The sequence below is a fragment of the Mauremys mutica genome, chromosome 16 (genome assembly GCF_020497125.1).
Source record: "Mauremys mutica isolate MM-2020 ecotype Southern chromosome 16, ASM2049712v1, whole genome shotgun sequence".
Classification (NCBI taxonomy): Eukaryota; Metazoa; Chordata; order Testudines; family Geoemydidae; genus Mauremys; species Mauremys mutica.
Genome location: NC_059087.1, coordinates 16,006,178 through 16,020,177, shown reverse-complemented (window position 1 = coordinate 16,020,177; position 14,000 = coordinate 16,006,178). Strand labels below are relative to the sequence as shown.

Here is a 14,000-nt window from a genome sequence, read left to right as displayed (position 1 = left end):
CTTCTCTGTGCACCTGAAGTTTATTTCTAGTACTTCAGTCAACCTTGCTCCTTTCACTAGCAGTGTAACAACTGTAGCACACTGAAATCAAACTTAATATGCCCATTAATATGCCATCTCCCTGACATGGAGGCCTACTTGCAGAGGGGAAGGTAGATCAATTTATTCCAAATCCATTCTTGGTTGCTGTATTCAGACCTTCATCATAAGGGCCAGTTGTGAACTTTTTGTCATGAGGACAGTTTACTATGAGGACCTTAGTTGACACCATACCAAACCACTTGACACAGACCACAAAGCAGCTACAGATGGTTACTCGGATTGCTAACTTGAATCTAGCCTATGTGAATAGTAACCAAAATTAGAGTACAATGGTGAACTATGCTCCAAAAGCAAACTCTTTTAGAGAACAATTAGAAAATTGGTAATGGTGGGACTTAAAATCTATTTCTAGATGGGTAGGCCCTTGCAGAGGTTGTAATAACCACAAATAAAAAAAAAATAAATAAATTAATGGAGATATCCTAACTCCTAGAACTGGAAGGGACCTTGGTCATCAAATCCAGCCCTCTGCCTTCACTAGCAGGACCAAGTACTGATTTTGCCACAGATCCCTAAGTGGCCCCCTCAAGGATTGAACTCACAAGTCTGGGTTTAGCAGGCCAATGCTCAAACCACTGAGCTATCCCTCCTCTCTGTAAGTTAAGATGCTGAACTCAGGAGATTCAGGTTCAGTTCTTAGATCTATCCACAGACATCCTGGGTGACTTTGGGCAAGTGACTTATTGTCCGTTTTAGTTGCCCATCTGTAAAGTGAGTGTAACTCTTCTTTATTCCACCCTTTTGCCACTTTTAATAACTAAAAAGATGAGTCACTTCCTGCTTCAAAGAACTCATAATTTTTATGTACTGTACTTTGCACAAGGGGGTTTCTGATATCACTTGAGTCCTTTAAGTGATACGAAAATAGTTGGGTTTTCAATTGATCTCTCTGTTGCTAGAGCGGGGGAATGACTGCCACAAAAACATGTAGTTTTCAGTAAATCTATATATGTGCGATCTAGATTATTTCTTGCAGTATAGTTGATGTATCTAGCAAGGCAGATGCCATTTAGTGGTGTGATGGGTGACTAGCCAAGTTACATGTCATAAATTCACTTGAGCTGATCTATATACTACATTTTCATTGTTTGATATACTACTCAAAGTTCTCTAACATAGCCATGTGATAGGACGTTTTCATTAGCTTGTGATGATAGGGCAGGGGTTGGCCCTGAAGTGGTGTGCCGAGTCTTCATTTATTCACTCTGATTTAAGGTTTTGCGTGCCAGTAATACATTTTAACGTTTTAGAAGGTCTCTTTCTATAAATCTATAATATATAATTAAACTATTGTTGTATGTAAAGTAAATAAGATTATTAAAATGTTTAAGAAGCTTCATTTAAAATTAAATTAAAATGCAGAGCCTCTGGACTGGTGGCCAGGACCCGGGCAGTGTGAGTGCCACTGAAAATCAGCTCATGTGCCGCCTTCGGAACACATGCCATAGGTTTCCTGCCCCTGTGATAGGGGCTGGGCTCAGCAACCCTGCTTCTCATTTGCGGTTTGTTTTATGTTCCTAAAAGCTCATGCTTCAAGGTTTCAGCTGGCCACATGCAAGGGTCATGAAGGGATTTTTTTTTTCCCCATCTCCAGTCTATTCTGTTTTTTTTAAATATCCTTCCTCTGAAGATCAGGGATAGCTATGGCCAGAGACGGGACACTGGATGGAGAAGGCCAGAGCTCTCAGGTCGCAATGAGCATTCTCTCTCTCTCGGGTGCTTGGCTGTTTTTTTTTTCTCATGTGCTCAGAGTTTAATTGATTTCCCTATGTGAGGTCAGGAAGCTATTTCTCTCAGGTCAGGTTGGCAGTGACCTTGTTTTTTTTGTTTTGTTTTTGGCTTCCTCTGCAGTGTGTGGGTGCAGGTTACTTGCCAGGATTATCTGGGACTATCTTAATCATTTCCCTACTGTTGAGTGGGCTTTAGGCACTGGTGCACCTTGGTCCTGCCTATCTCAGCTTGTGGCACATAATAGTCTAGTTTCCTGTTGGCTGGAGTACTTTGGTCTAACTTCAATTGTTGAGTTTAGTGCTGGGTGGCGGTGGCCTGTGATATACAGGTCAGACTAGATGTCAATCTGTGACTCTAACTGGTAGTGCAGCCTTTTACTATAGCTGTCCAAAAAGTGTATTCATGAAATTAATTACAGGCAGACCTGGCCGTAACCTATAGTTAAGGTTGCTAAACATGCACGCACATAACACACAATTGGTCAGTGCTTCTTGGAAAAGTTTACTTTTGCAAATTTGATTGCTCATTATCACATGCATGAATTAGGAGATCTATTGTGGGGAATAGCAGAAACATAATTGCCACTTTTTTTGAAGCTAGAAACTGCAGACTATGTAAGAGCTAATGCAAATTAACTCCAATAAGATTTTATGTGAAAGTTGAAAACACACTATCACACTAAGCATGGACTACTACTTCGGTTTAAATCTGGTTCCTTGAGAACTAAAGTGTCTAATTAAAATAAGACTGGCTTTCTCTCTATTCCATATAGAATGTTACTTTTGTTACCTGAGGGAGCTGCTATTTAATGGAAAATGAGAACTAGAAATCTGTGTGGAAAAAATCTAAGGAAAAATCTTATTTCAGAATTGTCATCCTTCAAATTGTTTCCAGTAACTTTGATTCAGCTTCTTAAAGGCAATGCTTTAAGGCACTATGTGACTTGAAGACTTCTTAGTGAGGACTTGAAATTTTTCTTTGAGTCTCCTAAGAATAATTTATTAATAAGTAAATCATCAGGAATTCTCCTCTTTAAAGATGCAACATGCAAGAGCAGTGAGAATAGCTAATTGGTCTCAATGATATCCAGGTTTAAATATCATGATTTAAATCACTAGTCAGGAAGACTCGATTTAATCATGGATTTCTACATAAAAGTGCATTCTTGTTGGTTATGACCTTAATACATATTTTTCATAACTCAGAGATAGATGTAGATTTCATTTTTAGAAGGTACACACTATACATTTTTAAAGTGATTTATTTAGAAAACTTTTCAGATTAGTTTTACAGCTATATCAGAAAATAAATGCTTGTTTGGTTATTTAAATTACCAAAGGTAATTGAAGCAAATATTTATGAAGTCATTGGGAGGTGAACTATCTCCAATTCAACAGGTTAACCATTAATATTTGGAGGATTTTCTTGCCATGCTGTATTAGGAGGAGAACATCACCAGACATTTAAATTGTTTTATATAACGAAAACAACAACATTATGTATTCTGGATTTTTTCTTCAACAGCAAACATAAAATATTTTAACAAAACAAGTATATGAATTTTTGAATTTAGTTAAACATTCAAGCTTTTTAAAATCAGGTTTGTTTTTGTTAAAATTGTTTCATACTAAAATAGCTAAATGAATTTTTTTTTTGTTTTAAAAAACAAAAATTAAATTGACTATGTCAGCCAGGCCAACATGAGAAACTTAAAATATTGGCTTCTGCAGCTAACTCAGTCGTCTTCACCGTCATTTTCCTGTTTGTTCATAATCTGGAAAAGAAAAACAAGCTTTCCTGCTTTTTCAGGTCCCAAACAATTTCTCAAGTTGGAATGACTTAGTCCAAAGGAAGAAAATATTCTTTCTACACCCGCAGAAGAAGCTACTGCTGTTAAAAATGAGATTATCACTTCAGCAGTCTCTGAATCCAAGGGCTTAAGTGACTTCCACCAGTTCACTGGTGTGACTTTCTTTAAAACATCATCAGCAAACATATATTTCTTAAATTGTTCTTATTCCCAAACTGGGTCTCTTTTATGGCCTGCTGCCATTATAGGTTTTCCCTTCTAGTGAAGAATGGTATGGTAGATCTCAAATCAATGAAGGCTACACTCAGAAAGACCTCAAGACTTCTGGAATATGCTGCTCAAACAGTTTCATTTTTGTTTCTACTGCCTGTCCCTCCCTTCTCACATTTATCTCTAGACTTCTTCTCCTTGTCCAGATCTATTCCGCACCCAACAAGTCTTCTATTCATTGACATTTTTGAAACTTTGCACCTTTAGATAGGGGCTAAGTGATTGACTGTATGTACACAAATTTCCAGAGGGACAATAGGGCTGAGGTCTGTTATTTCTCACCTCTATATATTATTTATTGATTTTAAAAACCTTTTTGCTGTTAACAAGCATGTTATCTCTGGAGACACAAATCCAGAGTTTGAGAACTGCAAAACTAAGCATCTCTGATGGTATCTTCTAGACTGAGCACTGAGTCCCATTGGGTAGATAGAAAGATTAACCTAAATCTATACATAAGCACCTGGAACCCCATAAGTATTGTCTGATACTATAGAATTAGAATTTATAATCCCTATTCCATGATAAGATATCTTTGAGCTGTAATGTACCTTAATTAAAACCTATCTTTAGATAGATTTCTTTCCTCAAAAGGCATTTTATCAAAAAATCTGATTTAAATAAAAAAATCCAATTAAAAAATCATTGATTTTTATCCACCCTGATGATATCTAGACCTGTGGAGGCGGAGGGGTGAAAAGACAACTGTCTTTGAAACAGGAGCATGTCACTTAATCAGGGTGGACTTGAAACCCTGAGCACTGTTACTTACGCCTGCTAGAAAAAAAACCTGTCCAGTCAGATTTAGAAGACTTTTAGAAGAGAATGGCCCTGTTTCAGATTTAAATTTGTTGGTCTTTAGGCCTCTGAAGGAAAAAATGTAAGTTCATAAAGGAACCCAATCAAGCTGCAAACTTCTAGGAGTAGTTTTAAAAGTTTCCTATGCATCAAAACCTAAAGATTGATTTAGTAAGGAAGGTAATGTTGAGCTAGACTATCTAGTTAGGATTTGTTCTTAAAATTACTGATATTTCTGTTGCTCCCTGAGGCATAAATTGCTTTATGGTTATATATCAGAATTGTCCTGGGTTTTTCATTTGTGTATTTCTCACCACACTGATTTCTTCCTCAGAAGGATCAGCTTTCTAAATCTGTTAGAATTTTTGACAACCGTCCTTGCAGAGTTGTCTTACCCATGCATCTTTAGAAGACAGTCCACTAGTAGAACAAAAGTAGTCCTGTAAAGTATATTATAGACATGAATCTTCATTATGGGGCATGTTTTTTTCCTAATGCCTTACAGTTGGAGAAGAGGAAACAACTTGAGAAATCTTTCAGCTTTAAAAACATATGAGGCTCATTCTTTATTTAGTAGAGCAGTATGTTTATCAAATCAAAATATTGATCAAATATATTAAAGCTACTCATAGGGGCTGTTGACTATAAAAATCACAGCCAGTTCAGTTAAGCAGCAACTCTCTGTGACCAGACTAATTTTATTCAGCCAGAGTCCAAGTACTAGTCCTTATAAAAATGCATAAAACAAATACACAGATGTGTGTTAACTGAAGAAGCAAAATATGTACTGCACTGAAGAAATTGATCTGTGTGCTGTGGGATCAGGAGGAGGAGGAGGATTACTTTGTGTGTGTCGAGATAGGAAGTAGTAGTAAAAGGATTTGTATGAGATGGAGAGGATTACTGTGTGTCTGGTGGAGAAACAGGACCATGAGGACTACTCTGTGGAAGATTTGGGCTGGGTTTATGGTGGTAGAGTGCAATGTTGGTATTGGCAGCAGGATAGCAATAGGGCTAATCTGTATGAGCTGCAGGAGGGTTACTTTGTGCAGTGTGAGAGAATGAAAGAGGAGGCTTGAAGTAGCTGTGTGGTGGGGGAGAGGGATCTAACTAGAGGATAAATAGATGCACTAAAATTAAGTTAAAAATAGGTGTTGTAGGAAGGGCCTGGGGGTGACCTAGTAAACTGAAAGCACAAAGCTGTCTTCTAGGCTCATATTGTTTTCTGCTGGAAACAAGCAAATTGGAGATTGCTGAAGTAATTGTAAAATGGAGTATCTTTCAGCCTGTTCCTCCTGCCTCCCTATATCTAAATTTTGTTTTGGTCTAGTTCACATCAGTAAAAGCCACCTCTGCAGTGTTGAGGCTGTTTGGACAATAGATTTGTAGATAGTCTCTGCAGAGAAGCAAAGGACTGATTGGACCATGATGACTGAACTTCCCGTTCACTCTTAAGGGTGGTTTCTCCTGGTTCAAGGTTGAAGCACTTTGGTAAGGTTTTGAGGGAAGCTGTCTAGATCTCAGCACATCTTTCTGTCATCTTCAACGAGTGCTAAATTTGCACAAACAGCCCCTCCCTCCTATAAATTAACAAGAATCAGAGTTGATAACTCTTCTGGTACTTGTGCAGGAACAGCTTTCCTGGGTAGCTGATATCTAGAACAGGTAGACATGCTGCTCATGATGTGAATAATATTAAACTAATGAACATAGATTGGCTAAACAGATACTATTATAGCGCATAGCTTAGTGCACACAATGCTAATGCAGTTATAGCATACAAGTGATGCAAATGCCCAAGTTTATTTGCCACTTCTGCATCTTTACAGATCCACAGGAGTATTGGACCTTCAAGGAGTAGCTTAATGATTCTGCCAATGCTGAAATGTGAAACCATGTTAGCATATTTCTGTAAATATTCTTTCCAGAATGCGGTCAAGATACAGATGACCTAAAACTAGGACAGTAAGAAAATTCAGGGTTGAGACTATATCTGTTCTCTAAAGATTTTCCTGTAATGCTATATACAAGGGTTCATAAGAACTATTCTTTGCCTGCCCGTAGAGCCCCACGTGGGACTATTTTTTTAATCCCCCTCCTGTCCCGTCCCGCAATACTCAGTTTTACTCCCACCCACTCCTGCATTGTTTCTTACATTTTTATCCTGCTCCCCCCTGCAAATCCTGCAAGAGAGATTTCCCCCATGCTACTAATCCCCCAACCTGAAACCGTCAGTTAATATAGTCTATATATAAATAGAATTCAGACACAATTTTTACCACTAAAAGAATAAAAAAAACTTGCTTAAACCATGTAAAAAATACTTAACTCCTTCAACAGACCTCAAATCCTTCTTTCCGTTGCTTAAATTTGTTTTAAAACCTTTAAAAAAAAAAAAATTCTGCAAATTACCACAGTCTGTCTGTCTTTGTTGGGGTTTTTTTGACCACCCAATCCTGCACACATCAAAGTACATTTTAACCACTCTCACTATTATGGCAGCAGGTCCTGCAAGATCCCAGTCCCACTGCAGGCTCTACCTGCACCTTTGTAACTGGTTTATGCAGGGGGATTCAATCACTGGTGGTTCTTGCATATGTAAGTACTGCAGTGACATCGAATGTGTTGCACTAGTAAGAAGTGGGTTAGTGTACGCTCAACTCTGAATTTCTAGTATATCTGAATAGTACTTTGAGCCATGTCTATTTCTAAATTTAGTACAGTAGCATATCAAAGAAAAGGTAAAAATATTTAGTGTCCCTTAGCCAATGCTTCTAGCAAACAAGAACAAAGAATTAAATCTCTGTACAAACACAGGATATCATTTTGTTTTCCTGATACAGGTTGCTATGAACCAGCATATTCTTAGCAATCCTGCTTCACTGGCCAGAAGCTAAATAAACAAGCAGGGTTTTTTCTTCTAGAAATGTAGAGCTGTGTTAATCAAATGTAAGGCAAAAATTGATGTTATGCTGTCTGGAACTAGCATTGTCTGAGTTTACCTAGTTAATTGATTCAGTCTGAGAGTCCTGTTTCTGAATGTGTTGCTCCACCATACCTACTGTTCATAATTTTAGTTCACTAAATAGTCGGACAATACAACAGTGGGAGACCTGATACTAACTAATGAATTTAAAAATCAAGTAGGGAATAGAGTGTTGCAAGATTGGACAGGTAAAATTAAGATTTTGTTGAATCTTCCATTCAGATTTCTTTTTCTCTAAGCATAAAATACCATCTAAATTGACATTCACACTCCAATGGAAACCCAAGGATAACTACTCAATAGGCAAGAGTAAAATTAATAATCAGATATTTCAAAGATGCTCTCACTTGTGCTCCTGTCCTCCAGACTAACAGAATGTAACTTAGATGTACTTTAATATCGGCCATAAAGTACTCCTGGGGGAATTCTGTGCCACTGTGTGCGCACAAGATTCATGCCCCCCCACAAATTTCTTTGCTTCCCCACAGAAAAATGACTTTCTGACAGGGAAGTAAAGGGAAGCTGCAAGAGCAGTCACACACCACTGCCTAGCAGCGCAGGTACATCGTTTCAGGCACCCGAAGCAGCCAGCGGAGAGTTAAATCACCACAGGGCTGGGGACACCCCAGCCAGTGCTCCTACCCTGAGCCTGGATCAGCTGCTAGTCCTGGCCGAACTGGAGGCAGGAAAGGAGTAGCTGGGGCTGTGTCAGACCCACCCCCAGAAAGCTCTTCCCAGCTGCAGGAAGCTCAGCATCCTCCTCTGCTTTCTGCCTCCATCACTCCTCAGCTGTGGGGGGAGGGGCCACTGTCCAGGGAGCTGCTCCCCCATCCACCCAACCCTTGTGCATCTGGGGGATCTCCCAGACCCAGACACCCCTGCGAAGCCTCACCTGGTACATCCAGAACCCCCTTAGCCCTCCATACCTAAACCCCACTGCACTGAACCTCAACCCCTGCACCCAGACCACCCCCCACTGAGCTCTCTTCACTCAAACCCTCACCCTGATGCCCCACCCTCCACCCCCTGCACCACTGTGAGCCCCCACATCCAGACCCCCATGTCACTGACTCCCAACTAGGTGCACCCAGATACCCACCCTACCAAGCCCCATTTCCCCAGCACCCAGACCCTTCCCCTTAGCTCCAACCACCTTCACCTGGAAGCCCCTGCAGAGTCCCATTGCCTCTGCACCTGGAACCCCCCCAGAAAGCCTCTGTGCATCCAGATCCCCCACACCTAGACCCCACACTGAGTTGCCTGCACCCAGATTGTCCCCCACAGAATCCTCTCACCCCGCACCTGGATCCCCCCACACTGAGCCCCTCCACACATGGATCCTGCCTGATTAAACTTGCCTGCCCCACACCTGGTGTGTCTGGCACAGAGGGGCTGGGCCCCAAGGTGTTTCTGGGGCAGGCCCAGGCCTTGTGTTGTGTCAGGTTCAGGCGCAGCCTTACCACTGAATCCGTGTCCCAGGGGTGCGGGAGCTACCGGGTGATCTCCCACCTTCGTACAACCAGTGGCCCGTGCTCCCCACTGCCATGCTGGAGCCTCTGTATTTATTTATTGACAAATAAAACTTGCAGAATTTTAAAATATTGTGTGCAGAATTTTTAATTTTTTTGCACAGAATGCCCTCAGGAGTAATAGTCTGTCAAAGTATGGCTGAATCCCTTACCAGTGTTTATAGGGATTTTTTTCCCCTGAGAACTAAATTACAACCATACGATATTCTGACTAATAGCATGAGTCTCAGGTAGGTGGGTGGTGCTAGCTTGGCGTCAGCTAGATTGGATGTAAAACTCTAATGTGCTGTATATGGTTTTTTGGGGTATTTAAGAGAAGAGTTAAAATGTTTGATAAAACGTTTGCTAACATAATTGGGGAAAAAAAATCTTTAGATCCTCCAAATACTGAAATCAATTGAGGCAGGTGTCCCTGTTTGTAACATTTCCCCCTACCATTCTGCCACATATAAAAATGACTTATTTTAATATTTTTAGACGTGAACCATTGGCTCTTATCAACCGGAAAAAGAAAAATGAAGAGACTGGGGAAGAAGAGCTTGCTTCCCGCCTAGATCACTGCAAAGCAAAAGCTACCAGACACATATTCCTTATCCGCCATTCTCAGTACAACGTGGATGGTCGGATCGATAAAGACAGAATTCTGACCCAACTGGGTATGTGCAACTAGGACCCTTCTCAATTGTGCAGCTTCATAGAAAGAGATTTTTTTGTCTGTCACTAATCTCGTATGTTAAAGCAACCAGTTCTGCTCTGGATCCTATTGCCAACTTCCTACTTAGGATTTTGGATCCTTTGAACATATATAGGCCAAAATAAGCTTGTCTTCCCCCCCTATGATCCTATAAATAAAATGCATGTTTATGCATATACCAAACATGCCTCCACCTGTGCAGTAATCATGTTTCCAAAACTTCATACTGGATTCCTTTGAGACTTTGAGCTAAACTTTCACAGCAGATTTTTTAAAATTTCCCTTGGCTGAAATTTTGAGCTAAATTCAAGACTCAGGATGACTACAAAGTCTTGGGAAAGGGTTTCTATATGGGATTTTCTTATGAAGGCCACACCTTTTGACTATGGTGATGAAAATAACTAAATGGCGTTTCATGTAGCTGGTAACTAGATTTTTTTCTCTGGCTTTCCTGAGTGTGTCTTTTCAGTTGGAGTGCTTGTAGTTAGAGAATCATTATATATGCTCCTTGCTTCACCCTTATCTCTAATGAGGCTGCTGGGAATTACATTAATAAACCCCCATTTGTTGAGATGAGACTAATTTAGGTATCAGTATACAAATAGAGTATTAATCTGTACTCGGCTAATGCATATGTCTGGATATCAGAAATTGTAAGTAGCACTGACTAGAATTCTGTAGCTGTTCAATTAAAAAAGGAGTGGTAAACATCCTTGGTGGTTTTTATACCCTTTTTTCCTGAAAGGGCAATAATTTTCTATGTGTGATGCTGTTTCAGGTGCTGAAAACATGGTGCCAGATGTTAATGTGGATGCTTTGAGTTTTAATTTGCATGCTCAAAAGCAAATTTGATTAAAAGTGTGAATATATTAAATACACAACTGATGAGACAATAACAGTAGTTAGAGTCCTGGCTTATATTCTTGACTCTGCAATTGTCTGGCCATATGTCTCTTTCAACCATCTACCCTTCTATCCATCTATGCTTAATTACGATTTTAAATACCTTGGGATACTAGGTAAAAACTTATCTTCATCTTACAACTAACATCTTATCTGAGGAAGCTCAATTAGTGGCTAATGCATGTTTCCTTCCAAGCTAACATATCTGCAGCCTTTGTTTCAAGCAGGACTACCAGACGTGCACACACTCCTCCTTCTTCTGCACTCCTAGAATGTAGGGGCGGTAGAAAGTGACTGGCAAATTGAACACCTAGCTACAGTAACAGCTATTTGCATGGGCCCAGTGAGGAAGTGGTTCACCTTGTGGGATTTAAGAAGCAAGGACCATCACTAATGGGTGAGGTCCTCTCTTCAGTGCTTCCCATTGAAGTGGAGAATCAGAAACTAAAAGAACTGGATCTGGCCTGACCAACAGAAATCCCTTCCAGCTTGTGAAACATGAATTGGTCTCTTGGTGGTGACGCTGCTAAAAGCATTGTCTGCTGGAAGGAAGGATGCATTACTTACTCTTGGGGCTGACATAGAAGGATGATGAGCTAATATTTGTTAAATATAAAGAGCAAAATATCAGCAATTTATTATATAGCTAATCTCACTGTTAAGGTCGTGAGCAGGCAGAGCTGACTGGGCGCAGGCTGGCAAGTTTGGGGTTGAAATTTGATACAATTATCCACTCCTCTATGACCAGAGCAACAGAAACAACCGACATCATCAGCAAGCATCTTCCAGGTAAGTGGGGTTTGATAGCATAATGCTGTCTTATGATTCCTTCTTTTGCACCTTTTGACATGAAGTGTTCAGTTGAAGTGTAGCCATTTCCTAGACCAATGTACACTTTGTAAATTAACTTTTTAAATTTAAAGTCATAAAGATGAAGTAGAAATGAAGCTGCAATTTAAAGATTTGAGCTGACCCCTCTGAGTAGACGATACATGAATGTTTACTGTGTAGGAGACGTTGGCAGTTTGCTCTTTGTACTTTCAGAATGCTTAGGAGGAAAAGCTGGAATAGTTAGCTTGTAACCAAGAATGCTTCCTGCCACAGACCTGCGCCTAGGAGCGCAACTCTGCTGAAAGGGAGAGAATGCTAACTATAATTTCTACAAGAGCATGGTGGAATGAATACAGGACAGTGTTGTGACTGGGTTAGCCACTCTTTTATGGAAAGGGTGTACTGGATGCCACTGTGTGCAGAGGTGGCATACTGAAAGGGTGATGGACAAAGATAGCAGCTGTTCTGAGGTGTGGTTTCACTTCTGCCTGTAGACGGTGGTGAGGATACTTGGTCCTAACCTTTGGGTTAGGTTGGTGGCAAGAGAGCCCAGATTAATTCTAATGCCTCGCATTGAAATGTGTGAACAAAAAAACCCCACGGTGATCACAAACAAAACCTGACACACCTTATTGGTTTTACAAGTATCTGTGTAAGATCAAGTCCATCTTGGAACACTGACTGATAGGCCTGGCTCATTCAAAAGAGGGAGAAGGGAAGAGGAATGGACTTTAAACTAATCTTATAGCGATCCTTGAATGCAGGTCTAATAAAATGAAAAGCATGCTCTAAGCAAAACAAAGGCTTCCCTTCAGACTAAGGGAGGTACACTTTTTAACTGTATGCATTAAGATGGGTGGTTTTCCACACGTAGGCTAATCTTTGTTGACCTGAACCTTAATTGTCTGAGGGCTGCAAGAATTCATGTCTCAGTTGGTAGACAAATTATCCAAGATTACACTAAAATAATATTTTTCTAAACTGCCATATATACAAGGTTTCAGATTCACAAAGGCAGCTCTTCAAAATGCATTAGTGTGCAAGCCTATATGGAGGTGTTCCTGGATCAAATTCATTGGCTTCATTGGTGTCAACAAGGATGAACTTGGCTCCATAGGTAACTGAGCATGTTAGGTTTGGAGAGCCTCACTTGCAGTCCCTGATGGGAAGTCATGAAGACCGTAATGTTTGGACTTAATTTTTTGGCTGTAACCTGAAGGTTTCTTTGAATATACAGAATATGAATAAATGTGCAGCTTGCAATAAATGTAAAAGGGCTTTCTTACTGACTGAAATTATGTGGGCCTGTTTGTGAACTGGCCTAAAAAGTGGCTTTTACTTCACTTTCTGAATGTGTACTTCATTTCCAGGGGTCAAAAAAATTAGTACTGACCTGCTAAGGGAGGGAGCACCTATAGAACCAGTCCCTCCAGTATCTCACTGGAAACCAGAAGCTGTGGTAAGTTTATATTTTTAATATATAAATAATCTGCATATTCCACACTTTCTTTAATTAACTGTACATTTTATTGTTTGTTTGCAGGCTGTATATCCTAGGCCTCGGATCACTCCATACCTTTTACCCATAACTTTAAATTCCCCTTAGTAATCTGGCAGTGTTCTGTTCACCAGTTGGCCAAGTTTGAGGATTTTTTCCCTAAAGAAGTTAGAACTGTCTAAGGCTATGGCTACACTAGAGAGCTTACAGCTGGAAAGGTCTCTATTATAGCTGCTCTACTTCAGCCTGTGAGTGACAGTAGCTATGCCTGTGGGAGAAGCTCTACTGCTGACATAGTGCTGTCCACACCAGCGCTTATGTTGGCATAAATTATGCCGGTCAGGAGGGTGGCTAATTCATACCCAAGAGCAACATAATTTATGTCAACTTAAGCTGTAGTGTAGCCATAGCCTAAAGCAGCACCCCATTTTGAAGGTGCAGGTAGCTTCTTGGGCTGGTTTGATCTGTGTCAGTGTCTACTTACAAACTCTCTTGTCATCAGCAGTATTATGAAGATGGGGCTCGTATTGAGGCTGCTTTCCGAAATTATATTCATAGGGCTGATGCAAAGCAGGAAGAGGACAGCTATGAGATTTATGTTTGCCATGCCAACGTGATCCGCTACATAGTTTGCAGGTAATTTTAAGGGACCAAATACCTATCTGCATGTTAAATGTCAACCCTTTTTAAATTGGGTTAGTGCATTGCACTGTCTCTAGTCCATTACAGCTAGGAAATCGGTTAACAGATTTGAAGTGACTGGCGGGGATGAGTGCCTGGTTCTCTGAGCAGCTGTGCTTACAACATATGATCAGAAGATTAATCTACAGATATGAAAAAGGGATTTT

At 40.2% G+C, this 14,000-nt stretch overlaps 1 protein-coding gene across 1 annotated transcript in view; it reads left to right on the top strand.

The window, feature by feature from the left end:
- Positions 1-14,000, top strand: part of ZDHHC8 (zinc finger DHHC-type palmitoyltransferase 8) — a 227,146-nt gene that overhangs the window by 211,118 nt on the left and 2,028 nt on the right. The window contains exons 11-14 of the mRNA XM_044990115.1: positions 9,704-9,882; positions 11,487-11,612; positions 13,025-13,113; positions 13,655-13,788. Coding sequence (XP_044846050.1) covers positions 9,704-9,882; positions 11,487-11,612; positions 13,025-13,113; positions 13,655-13,788 — 528 coding nt within the window. The remainder of the gene's footprint in view (positions 1-9,703; positions 9,883-11,486; positions 11,613-13,024; positions 13,114-13,654; positions 13,789-14,000) is intronic.